The sequence below is a fragment of the Salmo salar genome, chromosome 15, assembly GCF_965601325.2.
Source record: "Salmo salar chromosome 15, fSalSal1, whole genome shotgun sequence".
Classification (NCBI taxonomy): Eukaryota; Metazoa; Chordata; class Actinopteri; order Salmoniformes; family Salmonidae; genus Salmo; species Salmo salar.
In genome coordinates, this window is record NC_138305.1 from 27,585,520 (window position 1) to 27,606,772 (window position 21,253).

The 21,253-nt window shown below is 38.2% G+C and overlaps 1 protein-coding gene across 1 annotated transcript in view; it reads left to right on the forward strand.

Annotated features, from left to right (window-relative positions):
• The window catches only part of LOC106571093 (hepatic sodium/bile acid cotransporter), a 36,110-nt gene that overhangs the window by 12,176 nt on the left and 2,681 nt on the right, over positions 1–21,253 (forward strand). Inside the window, exons 4-5 of the mRNA XM_045695563.2 lie at positions 17,511–17,623; positions 20,161–20,365. Coding sequence (XP_045551519.1) covers positions 17,511–17,623; positions 20,161–20,365 — 318 coding nt within the window. The remainder of the gene's footprint in view (positions 1–17,510; positions 17,624–20,160; positions 20,366–21,253) is intronic.

Here is a 21,253-nt window from a genome sequence, read left to right on the forward strand (position 1 = left end):
TTATCATTGGCTAAGGTTAGTATTTCTCATTGGCTACGGTTAGTATTTATCATTGGCTAAGGTAGTATCTCTCATTGGCTAAGGTTAGCATCTCTGATTGGCTAAGGTTAGCATCTCTGATTGGCTAAGGTTAGCATCTCTCATTGGCTAAGGTTAGTATTTATCATTGGCTAAGGTTAGTATCTCTCATTGGCTAAGGTTAGTATCTGTCATTGGCTAACGTTAGTATCTCTCATTGGCTAAGGTTAGTATCTATCATTGGCTAAGGTTAGTATCTCTCATTGGCTTAGGTTAGTATTTATCATTGGCTAAGGTTAGTATCTCTCATTGGCTAAGGTTAGTATCTCTGATTGGCTAAGGTTAGTATTTATCATTGGCTAAGGTTAGTATTTCTCATTGGCTAAGGTTAGTATCTCTCATTGGCTAAGGTTAGTATCTGTCATTGGCTAAGGTTAGTATTTCTCATTGGCTAAGGTTAGTATTTCTCATTGGCTAAGGTTAGTATTTCTCATTGGCTAAGGTTAGTATTTCTCATTGGCTAAGGTTAGTATCTCTCATTGGCTAAGGTTAGTATTTATCATTGGCTAAGGTTAGTATCTCTCATTGGCTAAGGTTAGTATCTGTCATTGGCTAACGTTAGTATCTCTCATTGGCTAAGGTTAGTATTTATCATTGGCTAAGGTTAGTATCTCTCATTGGCTAAGGTTAGTATCTCTAATTGGCTAAGGTTAGTATCTCCCATTGGCTAAGGTTAGAATCTCTAATTGGCTAAGGTTAGAATCTCTAATTGGCTAAGGTTAGTATCTCTTATTGGCTAAGGTTAGCATTTATCATTGGCTAAGGTTAGTATCTCTCATTGGCTAAGGTTAGTATTTCTCATTGGCTAAGGTTAGTATTTATCATTGGCTAACGTTAGTATCTTTCATTGGTTAAGGTTAGTATTTATCATTGGCTAAGGTTAGTATCTCTGATTGGCTAAGGTTAGTATCTCTCATTGGCTAATGTTAGTATCTCACATTGGCTAAGGTTAGTATCTCTCATTGGCTAAGGTTAGTATCTCTGATTGGCTAAGGTTAGTATCTCTGATTGGCTAACGTTAGTATCTCTCATTGGCTAAGGTTAGTATCTCTCATTGGCTAACGTTAGTATTTATCATTGGCTAAGGTTAGTATTTATCATTGGCTAAGTTTAGTATCTCTGATTGGCTAAGGTTAGCATCTCTCATTGGCTAAGGTTAGTATTTCTCATTGGCTAAGGTTAGTATCTCTCATTGGCTAAGGTTAGTATCTCTCATTGGCTAAGGTTAGTATCTCTCATTGGCTAAGGTAAGTATTTATCATTGGCTAAGGTTAGTATTTATCATTGGCTAAGGTTAGTATCTCTCATTGGCTAAGGTTATTATGTCTCATTGGCTAAGGTTAGTATCTCTGATTGGCTAAGGTTAGTATCTCTCATTGGCTAAGGTTAGTATCTCTCATTGGCTAAGGTTAGTATCTCTCATTGGCTAAGGTTAGTATGTCTCATTGGCTAAGGTTAGTATTTATCATTGGCTAAGGTTAGTATCTCTCATTGGCTAAGGTTAGCATCTCTCATTGGCTAAGGTTAGTAATTTATCATTGGCTAAGGTTAGTATCTCTCATTGGCTAAGGTTAGTATCTCTCATTGGCTAAGGTTAGTATCTCTCATTGGCTAAGGTTAGTCCTCTAATTGGCTAAGGTTAGTATCTCTCATTGGCTAAGGTTAGTATTTATCATTGGCTAAGGTTAGTATTTCTCATTGGCTACGGTTAGTATTTATCATTGGCTAAGGTAGTATCTCTCATTGGCTAAGGTTAGCATCTCTGATTGGCTAAGGTTAGCATCTCTCATTGGCTAAGGTTAGTATCTCTCATTGGCTAAGGTTAGTATTTATCATTGGCTAAGGTTAGTATCTCTCATTGGCTAAGGTTAGTATCTGTCATTGGCTAACGTTAGTATCTCTCATTGGCTAAGGTTAGTATTTATCATTGGCTAAGGTTAGTATCTCTCATTGGCTTAGGTTAGTATTTATCATTGGCTAAGGTTAGTATCTCTCATTGGCTAAGGTTAGTATCTCTGATTGGCTAAGGTTAGTATTTATCATTGGCTAAGGTTAGTATTTCTCATTGGCTAAGGTTAGTATCTCTCATTGGCTAAGGTTAGTATCTCTCATTGGCTAAGGTTAGTATCTCTCATTGGCTAAGGTTAGTATTTATCATTGGCTAAGGTTAGTATTTCTCATTGGCTAAGGTTAGTATCTCTCATTGGCTAAGGTTAGTATCTCTCATTGGCTAAGGTTAGTATCTATCATTGGCTAAGGTTAGTATCTCTCATTGGCTAAGGTTAGTATCTCTCATTGGCTAAGGTTAGTATGTCTCATTGGCTAAGGTTAGTATCTCTCATTGGCTAAGGTTAGCATCTCTCATTGGCTAAGGTTAGTAATTTATCATTGGCTAAGGTTAGTATCTCTCATTGGCTAAGGTTAGTATCTCTCATTGGCTAAGGTTAGTATCTCTCATTGGCTAAGGTTAGTATCTCTCATTGGCTAAGGTTAGTATCTCTCATTGGCTAAGGTTAGTATTTATCATTGGCTAAGGTTAGTATTTCTCATTGGCTAAGGTTAGTATTTATCATTGGCTAAGGTTAGTATCTCTCATTGGCTAAGGTTAGCATCTCTGATTGGCTAAGGTTAGTATCTCTCATTGGCTAAGGTTAGTATCTCTCATTGGCTAAGGTTAGTATTTATCATTGGCTAAGGTTAGTATCTCTCATTGGCTAAGGTTAGTATCTGTCATTGGCTAAGGTTAGTATCTCTCATTGGCTAAGGTTAGTATTTATCATTGGCTAAGGTTAGTATCTCTCATTGGCTAAGGTTAGCATCTCTCATTGGCTAAGGTTAGTAATTTATCATTGGCTAAGGTTAGTATCTCTCATTGGCTAAGGTTAGTATCTCTCATTGGCTAAGGTTAGTATCTCTCATTGGCTAAGGTTAGTCCTCTAATTGGCTAAGGTTAGTATCTCTCATTGGCTAAGGTTAGTATTTATCATTGGCTAAGGTTAGTATTTCTCATTGGCTACGGTTAGTATTTATCATTGGCTAAGGTAGTATCTCTCATTGGCTAAGGTTAGCATCTCTGATTGGCTAAGGTTAGCATCTCTCATTGGCTAAGGTTAGTATCTCTCATTGGCTAAGGTTAGTATTTATCATTGGCTAAGGTTAGTATCTCTCATTGGCTAAGGTTAGTATCTGTCATTGGCTAACGTTAGTATCTCTCATTGGCTAAGGTTAGTATTTATCATTGGCTAAGGTTAGTATCTCTCATTGGCTTAGGTTAGTATTTATCATTGGCTAAGGTTAGTATCTCTCATTGGCTAAGGTTAGTATCTCTGATTGGCTAAGGTTAGTATTTATCATTGGCTAAGGTTAGTATTTCTCATTGGCTAAGGTTAGTATCTCTCATTGGCTAAGGTTAGTATCTCTCATTGGCTAAGGTTAGTATCTCTCATTGGCTAAGGTTAGTATTTCTCATTGGCTAAGGTTAGTATCTCTCATTGGCTAAGGTTAGTATCTCTCATTGGCTAAGGTTAGTATCTCTCATTGGCTAAGGTAAGTATTTATCATTGGCTAAGGTTAGTATTTATCATTGGCTAAGGTTAGTATCTCTCATTGGCTAAGGTTATTATGTCTCATTGGCTAAGGTTAGTATCTCTCATTGGCTAAGGTTAGCATCTCTCATTGGCTAAGGTTAGTAATTTATCATTGGCTAAGGTTAGTATCTCTCATTGGCTAAGGTTAGTATCTCTCATTGGCTAAGGTTAGTATCTCTCATTGGCTAAGGTTAGTCCTCTCATTGGCTAAGGTTAGTATCCCTCATTGGCTAAGGTTAGTATTTATCATTGGCTAAGGTTAGTATTTCTCATTGGCTACGGTTAGTATTTATCATTGGCTAAGGTAGTATCTCTCATTGGCTAAGGTTAGCATCTCTGATTGGCTACGGTTAGTATCTCTCATTGGCTAAGGTTAGTATCTCTCATTGGCTAAGGTTAGTATTTATCATTGGCTAAGGTTAGTATCTCTCATTGGCTAAGGTTAGTATCTGTCATTGGCTAACGTTAGTATCTCTCATTGGCTAAGGTTAGTATTTATCATTGGCTAAGGTTAGTATCTCTCATTGGCTAAGGTTAGTATCTCTAATTGGCTAAGGTTAGTATCTCCCATTGGCTAAGGTTAGAATCTCTAATTGGCTAAGGTTAGTATCTCTCATTGGCTAAGGTTAGTATCTCTCATTGGCTAAGGTTAGTATGTCTCATATGCTAAGGTTAGTATTTATCATTGGCTAAGGTTAGTATCTCTCATTGGCTAAGGTTAGCATCTCTCATTGGCTAAGGTTAGTAATTTATCATTGGCTAAGGTTAGTATCTCTCATTGGCTAAGGTTAGTATCTCTCATTGGCTAAGGTTAGTATCTCTCATTGGCTAAGGTTAGTCCTCTAATTGGCTAAGGTTAGTATCTCTCATTGGCTAAGGTTAGTATTTATCATTGGCTAAGGTTAGTATTTCTCATTGGCTACGGTTAGTATTTATCATTGGCTAAGGTAGTATCTCTCATTGGCTAAGGTTAGCATCTCTGATTGGCTAAGGTTAGCATCTCTGATTGGCTAAGGTTAGCATCTCTCATTGGCTAAGGTTAGTATTTATCATTGGCTAAGGTTAGTATCTCTCATTGGCTAAGGTTAGTATCTGTCATTGGCTAACGTTAGTATCTCTCATTGGCTAAGGTTAGTATCTATCATTGGCTAAGGTTAGTATCTCTCATTGGCTTAGGTTAGTATTTATCATTGGCTAAGGTTAGTATCTCTCATTGGCTAAGGTTAGTATCTCTGATTGGCTAAGGTTAGTATTTATCATTGGCTAAGGTTAGTATTTCTCATTGGCTAAGGTTAGTATCTCTCATTGGCTAAGGTTAGTATCTGTCATTGGCTAAGGTTAGTATTTCTCATTGGCTAAGGTTAGTATTTCTCATTGGCTAAGGTTAGTATTTCTCATTGGCTAAGGTTAGTATTTCTCATTGGCTAAGGTTAGTATTTCTCATTGGCTAAGGTTAGTATTTCTCATTGGCTAAGGTTAGTATATCTCATTGGCTAAGGTTAGTATTTATCATTGGCTAAGGTTAGTATCTCTCATTGGCTAAGGTTAGTATTTATCATTGGCTAAGGTTAGTCCTCTCATTGGCTAAGGTTAGTATTTATCATTGGCTAAGGTTAGTATCTCTCATTGGCTAATGTTAGTATTTATCATTGGCTAAGGTTAGTATCTCTCATTGGCTAAGGTTAGTATCTCTCATTGGCTAAGGTTAGTATCTCTCATTGGCTAAGGTTAGTATTTATCATTGGCTAACGTTAGTATCTTTCATTGGCTAAGGTTAGTATTTATCATTGGCAAAGGGTAGTATCTCCTATTGGCAAAGGGTAGTATTTATCATTGGCAAAGGTTAGTATCTCTCATTGGCAAAGGTTAGTATCTCTCATTGGCAAAGGTTAGTATCTCTCATTGGCTAAGGTTAGTATCTCTAATTGGCTAAGGTTAGTATCTCTAATTGGCTAAGGTTAGTATCTCTAATTGGCTAAGGTTAGTATCTCTCATTGGCTAAGGTTAGTATCTCTCATTGGCTAAGGTTAGTATTTATCATTGGCAAAGGGTAGTATCTCCCATTGGCTAAGGTTAGTATCTCTCATTGGCTAAGGTTAGTATTTATCATTGGCAAAGGTTAGTATCTCTCATTGGCTAAGGTTAGTATCTCTCATTGGCTAAGGTTAGTATCTCTAATTGGCTAAGGTTAGTATCTCTAATTGGCTAAGGTTAGTATCTCTAATTGGCTAAGGTTAGTATCTCTCATTGGCTAAGGTTAGTATCTCTCATTGGCTAAGGTTACAATCTCCCATTGGCTAAGGTTAGTATTTATCATTGGCTAAGGTTAGTCCTCTCATTGGCTAATGTTAGTATTTATCATTGGCTAAGGTTAGTATCTCTCATTGGCTTAGGTTAGTATTTATCATTGGCTAAGGTTAGTATCTCTCATTGGCTTAGGTTAGTATTTATCATTGGCTAAGGTTAGTATCTCTCATTGGCTAAGGTTAGTATCTCTGATTGGCTAAGGTTAGTATTTCTCATTGGCTAAGGTTAGTATCTCTCATTGGCTAAGGTTAGTATCTCTCATTGGCTAAGGTTAGTATCTCTCATTGGCTAAGGTTAGTATCTCTCATTGGCTAAGGTAAGTATTTATCATTGGCTAAGGTTAGTATTTATCATTGGCTAAGGTTAGTATCTCTGATTGGCTAAGGTTATTATGTCTCATTGGCTAAGGTTAGTATCTCTCATTGGCTAAGGTTAGTATCTCTCATTGGCTAAGGTTAGTATCTCTCATTGGCTAAGGTTAGTATCTCTCATTGGCTAAGGTTAGTATCTCTCATTGGCTAAGGTTAGTATCTCTCATTGGCTAAGGTTAGTATCTCTCATTGGCTAAGGTTAGTATCTCTCATTGGCTAAGGTTAGTATTTATCATTGGCTAACGTTAGTATCTTTCATTGGCTAAGGTTAGTATTTATCATTGGCAAAGGGTAGTATCTCCCATTGGCTAAGGTTAGTATTTATCATTGGCAAAGGTTAGTATCTCTCATTGGCTAAGGTTAGTATCTCTCATTGGCTAAGGTTAGTATCTCTAATTGGCTAAGGTTACTATCTCTCATTGGCAAAGGTTAGTATCTCTCATTGGCTAAGGTTAGTATCTCTCATTGGCTAAGGTTAGTATTTATCATTGGCTAAGGTTAGTCCTCTCATTGGCTAAGGTTAGTATTTATCATTGGCTAAGGTTAGTATCTCTCATTGGCTAAGGTTAGTATTTATCATTGGCTAAGGTTAGTATCTCTCATTGGCTAAGGTTAGTATCTCTCATTGGCTAAGGTTAGTATCTCTCATTGGCTAAGGTTAGTATTTATCATTGGCTAAGGTTAGTATCTCTCATTGGCTAAGGTTAGTATTTATCATTGGCTAAGGTTAGTATCTCTCATTGGCTAAGGTTAGTATTTATCATTGGCTAAGGTTAGTATCTCTCATTGGCAAAGGTTAGTATCTCTCATTGGCTAAGGTTAGTATCTCTCATTGGCTAAGGTTAGTATCTCTCATTGGCTAAGGTTAGTATCTCTCATTGGCTAAGGTTAGTATCTCTAATTGGCTAAGGTTAGTATCTCTCATTGGCAAAGGTTAGTATCTCTCATTGGCTAAGGTTAGTATCTCTCATTGGCTAAGGTTAGTATCTCTAATTGGCTAAGGTTAGTATCTCTAATTGGCTAAGGTTAGTATCTCTCATTGGCTAAGGTTAGTATCTCTCATTGGCTAAGGTTACAATCTCCCATTGGCTAAGGTTAGTATTTATCATTGGCTAAGGTTAGTCCTCTCATTGGCTAATGTTAGTATTTATCATTGGCTAAGGTTAGTATCTCTCATTGGCTTAGGTTAGTATTTATCATTGGCTAAGGTTAGTATCTCTCATTGGCTTAGGTTAGTATTTATCATTGGCTAAGGTTAGTATCTCTCATTGGCTAAGGTTAGTATCTCTGATTGGCTAAGGTTAGTATTTCTCATTGGCTAAGGTTAGTATCTCTCATTGGCTAAGGTTAGTATCTCTCATTGGCTAAGGTTAGTATCTCTCATTGGCTAAGGTTAGTATCTCTCATTGGCTAAGGTAAGTATTTATCATTGGCTAAGGTTAGTATTTATCATTGGCTAAGGTTAGTATCTCTGATTGGCTAAGGTTATTATGTCTCATTGGCTAAGGTTAGTATCTCTCATTGGCTAAGGTTAGTATCTCTCATTGGCTAAGGTTAGTATCTCTCATTGGCTAAGGTTAGTATCTCTCATTGGCTAAGGTTAGTATCTCTCATTGGCTAAGGTTAGTATCTCTCATTGGCTAAGGTTAGTATCTCTCATTGGCTAAGGTTAGTATCTCTCATTGGCTAAGGTTAGTATTTATCATTGGCTAACGTTAGTATCTTTCATTGGCTAAGGTTAGTATTTATCATTGGCAAAGGGTAGTATCTCCCATTGGCTAAGGTTAGTATTTATCATTGGCAAAGGTTAGTATCTCTCATTGGCTAAGGTTAGTATCTCTCATTGGCTAAGGTTAGTATCTCTAATTGGCTAAGGTTAGTATCTCTCATTGGCAAAGGTTAGTATCTCTCATTGGCAAAGGTTAGTATCTCTCATTGGCTAAGGTTAGTATCTCTCATTGGCTAAGGTTAGTATCTCTCATTGGCTAAGGTTAGTATCTCTCATTGGCTAAGGTTAGTATCTCTCATTGGCTAAGGTTAGAATCTCCCATTGGCTAAGGTTAGTATTTATCATTGGCTAAGGTTAGTATCTCTCATTGGCTAAGGTTAGCATCTCTCATTGGCTAAGTTTAGCATTTCTCATTGGCTAAGGTTAGCATTTCTCATTGGCTAAGGTTAGCATTTCTCATTGGCTAAGGTTAGTATTTCTCATTGGCTAAGGTTAGTATTTCTCATTGGCTAAGGTTAGTATTTCTCATTGGCTAAGGTTAGTATTTCTCATTGGCTAAGGTTAGTATTTCTCATTGGCTAAGGTTAGTATTTCTCATTGGCTAAGGTTAGTATATCTCATTGGCTAAGGTTAGTATTTCTCATTGGCTAAGGTTAGTATATCTCATTGGCTAAGGTTAGTATTTATCATTGGCTAAGGTTAGTATCTCTCATTGGCTAAGGTTAGTATTTATCATTGGCTAAGGTTAGTATCTCTCATTGGCTAAGGTTAGTATTTATCATTGGCTAAGGTTAGTCCTCTCATTGGCTAAGGTTAGTATTTATCATTGGCTAAGGTTAGTATCTCTCATTGGCTAAGGTTAGTATTTATCATTGGCTAAGGTTAGTATCTCTCATTGGCTAAGGTAAGTATGTATCATTGGCTAAGGTTAGTATTTATCATTGGCTAAGGTTAGTATCTCTGATTGGCTAAGGTTAGTATCTCTCATTGGCTAAGGTTAGTATCTCTCATTGGCTAAGGTTAGTATCTCTCATTGGCTAAGGTTAGTATCTCTCATTTGCTAAGGTTAGTATCTCTCATTGGCTAAGGTTAGTATTTATCATTGGCTAACGTTAGTATCTTTCATTGGCTAAGGTTAGTATTTATCATTGGCAAAGGGTAGTATCTCCCATTTGCAAAGGGTAGTATTTATCATTGGCAAAGGTTAGTATCTCTCATTGGCAAAGGTTAGTATCTCTCATTGGCAAAGGTTAGTATCTCTCATTGGCTAAGGTTAGTATCTCTAATTGGCTAAGGTTAGTATCTCTAATTGGCTAAGGTTAGTATCTCTAATTGGCTAAGGTTAGTATCTCTCATTGGCTAAGGTTAGTATCTCTCATTGGCTAAGGTTAGTATTTATCATTGGCAAAGGGTAGTATCTCCCATTGGCTAAGGTTAGTATTTATCATTGGCAAAGGTTAGTATCTCTCATTGGCTAAGGTTAGTATCTCTCATTGGCTAAGGTTAGTATCTCTAATTGGCTAAGGTTAGTATCTCTAATTGGCTAAGGTTAGTATCTCTAATTGGCTAAGGTTAGTATCTCTCATTGGCTAAGGTTAGTATCTCTCATTGGCTAAGGTTAGAATCTCCCATTGGCTAAGGTTAGTATTTATCATTGGCTAAGGTTAGCATCTCTCATTGGCTAAGTTTAGTATTTATCATTGGCTAAGGTTAGTATTTCTCATTGGCTAAGGTTAGTATTTCTCATTGGCTAAGGTTAGTATATCTCATTGGCTAAGGTTAGTATATCTCATTGGCTAAGGTTAGTATTTATCATTGGCTAAGGTTAGTATCTCTCATTGGCTAAGGTTAGTATCTCTCATTGGCTAAGGTTAGTATCTCTCATTGGCTAAGGTTAGTATCTCTCATTGGCTAAGGTTAGAATCTCCCATTGGCTAAGGTTAGTATTTATCATTGGCAAAGGGTAGTATCTCCCATTGGCTAAGGTTAGTATTTATCATTGGCTAAGGTTAGTATCTCTAATTGGCTAAGGTTAGTATCTCTAATTGGCTAAGGTTAGTATCTCTAATTGGCTAAGGTTAGTATCTCTCATTGGCTAAGGTTAGAATCTCCCATTGGCTAAGGTTAGTATTTATCATTGGCTAAGGTTAGCATCTCTCATTGGCTAAGTTTAGTATTTATCATTGGCTAAGGTTAGTATTTCTCATTGGCTAAGGTTAGTATATCTCATTGGCTAAGGTTAGTATATCTCATTGGCTAAGGTTAGTATTTATCATTGGCTAAGGTTAGTATCTCTCATTGGCTAAGGTTAGTATCTCTCATTGGCTAAGGTTAGTATCTCTCATTGGCTAAGGTTAGTATCTCTCATTGGCTAAGGTTAGTATCTCTCATTGGCTAAGGTTAGTATCTCTCATTGGCTAAGGTTAGTATCTCTCATTGGCTAAGGTTAGCATCTCTGATTGGCAAAGGTTAGCATCTCTGATTGGCTAAGGTTAGTATCTCTCATTGGCTAAGGTTAGTATCTCTCATTGGCTAAGGTTAGTATTTATCATTGGCTAAGGTTAGTCCTCTCATTGGCTAAGGTTAGTATTTATAATTGGCTAAGGTTAGTATTTCTCATTGGCTAAGGTTAGAATCTCCCATTGGCTAAGGTTAGTATTTATCATTGGCCAAAGTTAGTATCTCTCATTGGCTAAGATTAGTATCTCTAATTGGCTAAGGTTAGTATCTCTCATTGGCTAAGGTTAGTATCTCTCATTGGCTAAGGTTAGTATCTCTCATTGGCTAAGGTTAGTATCTCTCATTGGCTAAGGTTAGTATCTCTCATTGGCTAAGGTTAGTATCTCTCATTGGCTAAAGTTAGTATTTATCATTGGCTAAGGTTAGTATCTCTCATTGGCTAAGGTTAGAATCTCTCATTGGCTAAGGTTAGTATTTCTCATTGGCTAAGGTTAGTATCTCTGATTGGCTAAGGTTAGTATCTCTGATTGGCTAAGGTTAGAATCTCTGATTGGCTAAGGTTAGTATTTATCATTGGCTAAGGTTAGTATCTCTCATTGGCTAAGGTTAGTATCTCTCATTGGCTAAGGTTAGTATCTCTCATTGGCTAAGGTTAGTATCTCTCATTGGCTAAGGTTAGTATCTCTCATTGGCTAAGGTTAGTATTAATCATTGGCTAAGGTTGTTTCTCTCATTGGCTAAGGTTAGTATCTCTCATTGGCTAAGGTTAGTATCTCTCATTGGCTAAGGTTAGTATCTCTCATTGGCTAAGGTTAGTATTTATCATTGGCTAAGGTTAGTATCTCTCATTGGCTAAGGTTAGTATCTCTCATTGGTTAAGGTTAGTATCTCTCATTGGCTAAGGTTAGTATCTCTGATTGGCTAAGGTTAGTATCTCTGATTGGCTAAGGTTAGTATCTCTGATTGGCTAAGGTTAGTATCTCTGATTGGCTAAGGTTAGTATCTCTGATTGGCTAATGTTAGTATCTCTGATTGGCTAAGGTTAGTATCTCTCATTGGCTAGCGTTAGTATCCCTCATTGGCTAAGGTTAGTATCTCTCATTGGCTAACATTAGTATCTCTCATTGGCTAAGGTTAGTATCTCTGATTGGCTAAGGTTAGAATCTCCCATTGGCTAAGGTTAGTATTTCTCATTGGCTAAGGTTAGTATTTCTCATTGGCTAAGGTTAGTATTTCTCATTGGCTAAGGTTAGTATCTCTCATTGGCTAAGGTTAGCATCTCTCTTTGGCTAAGGTTAGCATCTCTCTTTGGCTAAGGTTAGCATCTCTCTTTGGCTAAGGTTAGCATCTCTCTTTGGCTAAGGTTAGTATTTCTCATTGGCTAAGGTTAGTATTTCTCATTGACTAAGGTTAGTATTTCTCATTGGCTAAGGTTAGTATCTCTCATTTGCTAAGGTTAGTATTTATCATTGGCTAAGGTTAGTATCTCTCATTGGCTAAGGTTAGTATTTATCATTGGCTAAGGTTAGTATCTCTCATTGGGTAAGGTTAGTATCTCTCATTGGCTAAGGTTAGTATCTCTCATTTGCTAAGGTTAGTATTTATCATTGGCTAAGGTTAGTATCTCTCATTGGCTAAGGTTAGTATTTATCATTGGCTAAGGTTAGTATCTCTCATTGGCTAAGGTTAGTATCTCTCATTGGCTAAGGTTAGTATCTCTCATTGGCTAAGGTTAGTATCTCTCATTGGCTAAGGTTAGAATCTCCCATTGGCTAAGGTTAGTATTTATCATTGGCAAAGGGTAGTATCTCCCATTGGCTAAGGTTAGTATTTATCATTGGCTAAGGTTAGTATCTCTAATTGGCTAAGGTTAGTATCTCTAATTGGCTAAGGTTAGTATCTCTAATTGGCTAAGGTTAGTATCTCTCATTGGCTAAGGTTAGAATCTCCCATTGGCTAAGGTTAGTATTTATCATTGGCTAAGGTTAGCATCTCTCATTGGCTAAGTTTAGTATTTATCATTGGCTAAGGTTAGTATTTCTCATTGGCTAAGGTTAGTATATCTCATTGGCTAAGGTTAGTATATCTCATTGGCTAAGGTTAGTATTTATCATTGGCTAAGGTTAGTATCTCTCATTGGCTAAGGTTAGTATCTCTCATTGGCTAAGGTTAGTATCTCTCATTGGCTAAGGTTAGTATCTCTCATTGGCTAAGGTTAGTATCTCTCATTGGCTAAGGTTAGTATCTCTCATTGGCTAAGGTTAGTATCTCTCATTGGCTAAGGTTAGCATCTCTGATTGGCAAAGGTTAGCATCTCTGATTGGCTAAGGTTAGTATCTCTCATTGGCTAAGGTTAGTATCTCTCATTGGCTAAGGTTAGTATTTATCATTGGCTAAGGTTAGTCCTCTCATTGGCTAAGGTTAGTATTTATAATTGGCTAAGGTTAGTATTTCTCATTGGCTAAGGTTAGAATCTCCCATTGGCTAAGGTTAGTATTTATCATTGGCCAAAGTTAGTATCTCTCATTGGCTAAGATTAGTATCTCTAATTGGCTAAGGTTAGTATCTCTCATTGGCTAAGGTTAGTATCTCTCATTGGCTAAGGTTAGTATCTCTCATTGGCTAAGGTTAGTATCTCTCATTGGCTAAGGTTAGTATCTCTCATTGGCTAAGGTTAGTATCTCTCATTGGCTAAGGTTAGTATTTATCATTGGCTAAGGTTAGTATCTCTCATTGGCTAAGGTTAGAATCTCTCATTGGCTAAGGTTAGTATTTCTCATTGGCTAAGGTTAGTATCTCTGATTGGCTAAGGTTAGTATCTCTGATTGGCTAAGGTTAGAATCTCTGATTGGCTAAGGTTAGTATTTATCATTGGCTAAGGTTAGTATCTCTCATTGGCTAAGGTTAGTATCTCTCATTGGCTAAGGTTAGTATCTCTCATTGGCTAAGGTTAGTATCTCTCATTGGCTAAGGTTAGTATCTCTCATTGGCTAAGGTTAGTATTAATCATTGGCTAAGGTTGTTTCTCTCATTGGCTAAGGTTAGTATCTCTCATTGGCTAAGGTTAGTATCTCTCATTGGCTAAGGTTAGTATCTCTCATTGGCTAAGGTTAGTATTTATCATTGGCTAAGGTTAGTATCTCTCATTGGCTAAGGTTAGTATCTCTCATTGGTTAAGGTTAGTATCTCTCATTGGCTAAGGTTAGTATCTCTGATTGGCTAAGGTTAGTATCTCTGATTGGCTAAGGTTAGTATCTCTGATTGGCTAAGGTTAGTATCTCTGATTGGCTAAGGTTAGTATCTCTGATTGGCTAATGTTAGTATCTCTGATTGGCTAAGGTTAGTATCTCTCATTGGCTAGCGTTAGTATCCCTCATTGGCTAAGGTTAGTATCTCTCATTGGCTAACATTAGTATCTCTCATTGGCTAAGGTTAGTATCTCTGATTGGCTAAGGTTAGAATCTCCCATTGGCTAAGGTTAGTATTTCTCATTGGCTAAGGTTAGTATTTCTCATTGGCTAAGGTTAGTATTTCTCATTGGCTAAGGTTAGTATCTCTCATTGGCTAAGGTTAGCATCTCTCTTTGGCTAAGGTTAGCATCTCTCTTTGGCTAAGGTTAGCATCTCTCTTTGGCTAAGGTTAGCATCTCTCTTTGGCTAAGGTTAGTATTTCTCATTGGCTAAGGTTAGTATTTCTCATTGACTAAGGTTAGTATTTCTCATTGGCTAAGGTTAGTATCTCTCATTTGCTAAGGTTAGTATTTATCATTGGCTAAGGTTAGTATCTCTCATTGGCTAAGGTTAGTATTTATCATTGGCTAAGGTTAGTATCTCTCATTGGGTAAGGTTAGTATCTCTCATTGGCTAAGGTTAGTATCTCTCATTGGCTAAGGTTAGTATTTATCATTGGCCAAAGTTAGTATCTCTCATTGGCTAAGATTAGTATCTCTAATTGGCTAAGGTTAGTATCTCTGATTGGCTAAGGTTAGTATCTCTGATTGGCTAAGGTTAGTATCTCTGATTGGCTAAGGTTAGTATCTCTGATTGGCTAATGTTAGTATCTCTGATTGGCTAAGGTTAGTATCTCTCATTGGCTAGCGTTAGTATCCCTCATTGGCTAAGGTTAGTATCTCTCATTGGCTAACATTAGTATCTCTCATTGGCTAAGGTTAGTATCTCTGATTGGCTAAGGTTAGAATCTCCCATTGGCTAAGGTTAGTATCTCTCATTGGCTAAGGTTAGTATTAATCATTGGCTAAGGTTGTTTCTCTCATTGGCTAAGGTTAGTATCTCTCATTGGCTAAGGTTAGTATCTCTCATTGGCTAAGGTTAGTATCTCTCATTGGCTAAGGTTAGTATTTATCATTGGCTAAGGTTAGTATCTCTCATTGGCTAAGGTTAGTATCTCTCATTGGTTAAGGTTAGTATCTCTCATTGGCTAAGGTTAGTATCTCTGATTGGCTAAGGTTAGTATCTCTGATTGGCTAAGGTTAGTATCTCTGATTGGCTAAGGTTAGTATCTCTGATTGGCTAAGGTTAGTATCTCTGATTGGCTAATGTTAGTATCTCTGATTGGCTAAGGTTAGTATCTCTCATTGGCTAGCGTTAGTATCCCTCATTGGCTAAGGTTAGTATCTCTCATTGGCTAACATTAGTATCTCTCATTGGCTAAGGTTAGTATCTCTGATTGGCTAAGGTTAGAATCTCCCATTGGCTAAGGTTAGTATTTCTCATTGGCTAAGGTTAGTATTTCTCATTGGCTAAGGTTAGTATTTCTCATTGGCTAAGGTTAGTATCTCTCATTGGCTAAGGTTAGCATCTCTCTTTGGCTAAGGTTAGCATCTCTCTTTGGCTAAGGTTAGCATCTCTCTTTGGCTAAGGTTAGCATCTCTCTTTGGCTAAGGTTAGTATTTCTCATTGGCTAAGGTTAGTATTTCTCATTGACTAAGGTTAGTATTTCTCATTGGCTAAGGTTAGTATCTCTCATTTGCTAAGGTTAGTATTTATCATTGGCTAAGGTTAGTATCTCTCATTGGCTAAGGTTAGTATTTATCATTGGCTAAGGTTAGTATCTCTCATTGGGTAAGGTTAGTATCTCTCATTGGCTAAGGTTAGTATCTCTCATTGGCTAAGGTTAGTATTTATCATTGGCCAAAGTTAGTATCTCTCATTGGCTAAGATTAGTATCTCTAATTGGCTAAGGTTAGTATCTCTGATTGGCTAAGGTTAGTATCTCTGATTGGCTAAGGTTAGTATCTCTCATTGGCTAAGGTTAGTATCTCTCATTGGCTAAGGTTAGTATCTCTCATTGGCTAAGGTTAGTATCTCTCATTGGCTAAGGTTAGTATCTCTCATTGGCTAAGGTTAGTATCTCTCATTGGCTAAGGTTAGTATCTCTCATTGGCTAAGGTTAGTATCTCTCATTGGCTAAGGTTAGTATCTCTCATTGGCTAAGGTTAGTATCTCTCATTGGCTAAGGTTAGTATCTCTCATTGGCTAAGGTTAGTATCTCTCATTGGCTAAGGTTAGTATTTCTCATTGGCTAAGGTTAGTATCTCTGATTGGCTAAGGTTAGTATCTCTGATTGGCTAAGGTTAGTATCTCTGATTGGCTAAGGTTAGTATCTCTGATTGGCTAAGGTTAGTATCTCTGATTGGCTAAGGTTAGTATTTATCATTGGCTAAGGTTAGAATCTCCCATTGGCTAAGGTTAGTATTTATCATTGGCTAAGGTTAGTATCTCTCATTGGCTAAGGTTAGTATCTCTCATTGGCTAAGGTTAGTATCTGTCATTGGCTAAGGTTAGTATCTCTGATTGGCTAAGGTTAGTATCTCTGCTTGGCTAAGGTTAGTATCTCTGATTGGCTAAGGTTAGTATCTCTCATTGGCTAACGTTAGTATCTGTCATTGGCTAACGTTAGTATCTCTCATTGGCTAAGGTTAGAATCTCCCATTGGCTAAGGTTAGTATTTATCATTGGCTAAGGTTAGTATCTCTCATTGGCTCAGGTTAGTATTTATCATTGGCTACGGTTAGAATCTCCCATTGGCTAAGGTTAGTATTTATCATTGGCTAAGGTTAGTATTTATCATTGGCTAAGGTTAGTATCTCTCATTGGCTAAGGTTAGTATCTCTCATTGGCTAAGGTTAGTATCTCTCATTGGCTAAGGTTAGTATCTCTCATTGGCTAAGGTTAGTCCTCTCATTGGCTAAGGTTAGTATCTCTCATTGGCTAAGGTTAGTATTTATCATTGGCTAAGGTTAGTATTTATCATTGGCTAACGTTAGTATCTCTCATTCTCTAAGGTTAGTATTTATCATTGGCTAAGGTTAGTATCTCTGATTGGCTAAGGTTAGTATCTCTGATTGGCTAACGTTAGTATCTGTCATTGGCTAAGGTTAGTATCTCTCATTGGCTAAGGTTAGTATTTATCATTGGCTAAGGTTAGTATCTCTCATTGGCTAAGGATAGTATCTCTCATTGGCTAAGGTTAGTATTTATCATTGGCTAAGGTTAGTATCTCTCATTGGCTAAGGTTAGTATTTATCATTGGCTAAGGTTAGTATTTATCATTGGCTAAGGTTAGTATTTATCATTGGCTAAGGTTAGTATATCTCATTGGCTAAGGTTAGTATCTCTGATTGGCTAAGGTTAGTATCTCTGATTGGCTAAGGTTAGTATCTCTGATTGGCTAAGGTTAGTATCTCTGATTGGCTAAGGTTAGTATCTCTGATTGGCTAAGGTTAGTATCTCTGATTGGCTAAGGTTAGTATCTCTCATTGGCTAACGTTAGTATCTCTCATTGGCTAACGTTAGTATCTCTCATTGGCTAAGGTTAGTATCTCTGATTGGCTAAGGTTAGTATCTCCATTGTTTTCTTGGCTACATTCTGGTTCCCAGGCCTTCAGGAATGGCAGGACAGGACCATGCTAAGCTGTTCAGTGTAGTCTCAGGTGTGTGTCCTGTCCTGTGTCTTCAGGTGTTACAGCTGGGGCCGGTAGAGGCTGTAGTGGTGCTGATCTGTGGATGCTGTCCAGGGGGAAGCCTCTCCAATATATTGGCCCTGTCTCTGAAGGGAGACATGAACCTAAGGTACATATACAGCTCTACATTCATCTATTCAGACACTATTTTAATCTATTCTCATTATAAAATGTGTAAAATAAGCTTGAGAGGAATCATATTGTTTCCAAGTGGGTCTCGAGACAATGCTGGAACTCATACCTTCTCTCTAATCGTTAAGTAGATTTCCTAGGGTCTAATAAAGGGTTAATGACCTGACAGCTAAACCTAAAAGGTGGGATGGATGGGGTGTATGTCTGGGGGTAGATACTATTTATATGATAATAGTTTTATGATCGGGTCAGTGGTATGCAGGTCATTCTACTCTGTGGTACTAATGGGGATAGATACAGTATGTACATTTATCAGTTCGTAAAATGCAGAATTATCATTGAGGCTGCTGAACGGAGCGGGTGGGCGATGACTAAATGCACGCGTTGAAGAGCGTTGTCAATGCAATAGCATTTACCTTATTATTGAGTTCAATGACCTCGTACTGCTGAAGGCTACCAAATAAAGTGCTTTGTCAACGCAATGGCAATCACCTTATTATTAGCTAAGACTTGAATGACCTTGATGTTATCGTGTTCTGGTGTGTACTGTTATTCCCCAATAATAACCAACCACACCCTGTCCTGTCCTGACTTATTGCTCAGACCAACATGGGTGGCTTGGTTACAGTACATTAGTGCCTTGATAATCACCCCATTAGTACAGAGTTGAATGCCCTGAAATACACCAACACAGATCATAAAACTATTATCATGTTAATCAATATCACCATCAGACACACCACTGCCATCCCACGTTTTAGTTTGAACCGGCACGTCATTAACTCAGACCTAGCAGCTATTGAACTCAGACCTAGCAGCTATTGAACTCAGACCTAGCAGCTATTGAACTCATACCTAGCAGCTATTGAACTCATACCTAGCAGTTATTGAACTCATACCTAGCAGCTATTGAACTCATACCTAGCAGCTATTGAACTCATACCTAGCAGCTATTGAACTCATACCTAGCAGCTATTGAACTCAGACCTAGCAGCTATTGAACTCATACCTAGCAGCTATTGAACTCAGACCTAGCAGCTATTGAACTCAGACCTAGCAGCTATTGAACTCATACCTAGCAGCTATTGAACTCATACCTAGCAGTTATTGAACTCATACCTAGCAGTTATTGAACTCATATCTAGCCATTATTGAACTCATACCTAGCAGTTATTGAACTCATATCTAGCCGTTATTGAACTCATACCTAGCAGTTATTCAACCCTAACTAGAATAGTTATTTAACCCTGACTAGCACAGTTACTTAACCTTAATTAGCAGTTATTAAACCCTAACTAGCACAGTTATTAAACCATAACTAGAACAGTTATTAAACCATAACTAGTACAGTTATTAAACCATAACTAGAACAGTTATTAAACCATAACTAGTACAGTTATTAAACCCTAACTAGTACAGTTATTAAACCCTAACTAGTACAGTTATTAAACCCTAACTAGTACAGTTATTAAACCATAACTAGTACAGTTATTAAACCATAACTAGTACAGTTATTAAACCATAACTAGTACAGTTATTAAACCATAACTAGTAGAGTTATTTAACCATAACTAGTACAGTTATTAAACCATAACTAGCACAGTTATTAAACCATAACTAGCACAGTTATTACACCATAACTAGCACAGTTATTAAACCATAACCAGTACAGTTATTAAACCATAACCAGTAGTTATTCAACCATAACTGGTACAGTGATTTAACCATAATTAGTACAGTTATTAAACCATAACCAGTACAGTTATTAAACCATAACTAGTACAGTTATTAAACCATAACTAGCAGTGTAAGGCTGGCTCACAGAGATCCAGGTTCCAGATATTATGTTTGTATGTCTTGAGGAAACCAATAATTACAGCTTCCTCCTCATTAAGCTACAGAAAAAGCCAAACTAGATAGGCACCGCTCAACAGAACAACAGAAAAGACAGTAATGAGATTACTGACACCAATAGAGTCATGTCAGGGTTTATGATAGCATGGCCAAAGCTATCTGTTGTTCCAGGGTCACAGTTATTATGTAATAATGAGCATGGATCCTGATACCCTTAAAGCATGTTAGCCAGGTCAGGCCGGTCGCACGTTTAAACAAGTCTTTTTCAGTCAGTCTTGCCAGGTATAATATAAATACACACATACGTAACATCTCTCTCTCACTCTCTCTCTCCCTCCGTCTCTCCCTCCGTCTACCTCTCTCTTTCCCTCCGTCTCTCCCTCTCCCTCCGTCTACCTCTCTTTCTCCCTCTGTCTCTCCCTATGTCTCTGCCTCTCTTTCTCCCTCTCTCTCCCTCTCTTTCTCCCTCTGTCTCTCCCTGTCTCTCCCTCTCTCCCTCTCTCCCTCTCTCTCCCTGTCTCTCCCTCTGTCTCTCCCTCTGTCTCTCCCTCTGTCTCTCCCTCTTTCTCCCTCCGTCTCTCCCTCTCTTTCTCCCTCTGTCTCTCTCTCTCCCTCTCTCTCTCCCTCTCTTTCTCCCTCTGTCTCTCCCTCTCTCCCCAGTATTGTGATGACTACCTGCTCTACAGTTCTAGCCCTGGGTATGATGCCACTGCTCCTCTACCTGTACTGCCAGGGCTTCTCCAACCTGGAGAGTGCTGTTCCCTACGCTGGCATCACTCTGGCCCTGGTCATGACTCTGTTCCCCTGCGGCATCGGCATCCTCATCAACTACTACAGGCCACAGTACTCCAAGACTATTACTAAGGTAGAGTACAGTACACAGTACTACAGACCATCACTAAGGTAGAGTACAGTACGCAGTACACAGTACTACAGACCATCACTAAGGTAGAGTACAGTACGCAGTACACAGTACTACAGACCATCACTAAGGTAGAGTACAGTACACATTATACTTCAGTGCTCCAAGACCATCATTATGGCACGGAGCACACAGGTAATTCAATCGAGACCTGGGTCAAATACCCAAGTCCAACTGCGCTTAACTCTGAGTAATCCCAAAAGTGCAAATTCCAAGCAAAACCAAGTGCACCCCAAAGGCCATTCAGAAGAGTTTATAAAAGTATACTGCTCAAAAAAATAAAGGGAACACTTAAACAACACATCCTAGAGCTGAATGAAAGAAATAATCGTATTAAATACTTTTTTCTTTACATAGTTGAATGTGCTGACAACAAAATCACACAAAAATAATCAATGGAAATACAATTTATCAACCCATGGAGGTCTGGATTTGGAGTCACACTCAAAATTAAAGTGGAAAACCACACTACAGGCTGATCCAACTTTGATGTAATGTCCTTAAAACAAGTCAAAATAAGGCTCAGTAGTGTGTGTGGCCTCCACGTGCCTGTATGACCTCCCTACAACGCCTGGGCATGCTCCTGATGAGGTGGCGGATGGTCTCCTGAGGGATCTCCTCCCAGACCTGGACTAAAGCATCCGCCAACACCTGGACAGTCTGTGGTGCAACGTGGCGTTGGTGGATGGAGCGAGACATGATGTCCCAGATGTGCTCACTTGGATTCAGGTCTGGGGAACGGGCGGGCCAGTCCATAGCATCAATGCCTTCCTCTTGCAGGAACTGCTGACACACTCCAGCCACATGAGGTCTAGCATTGTCTTGCATTAG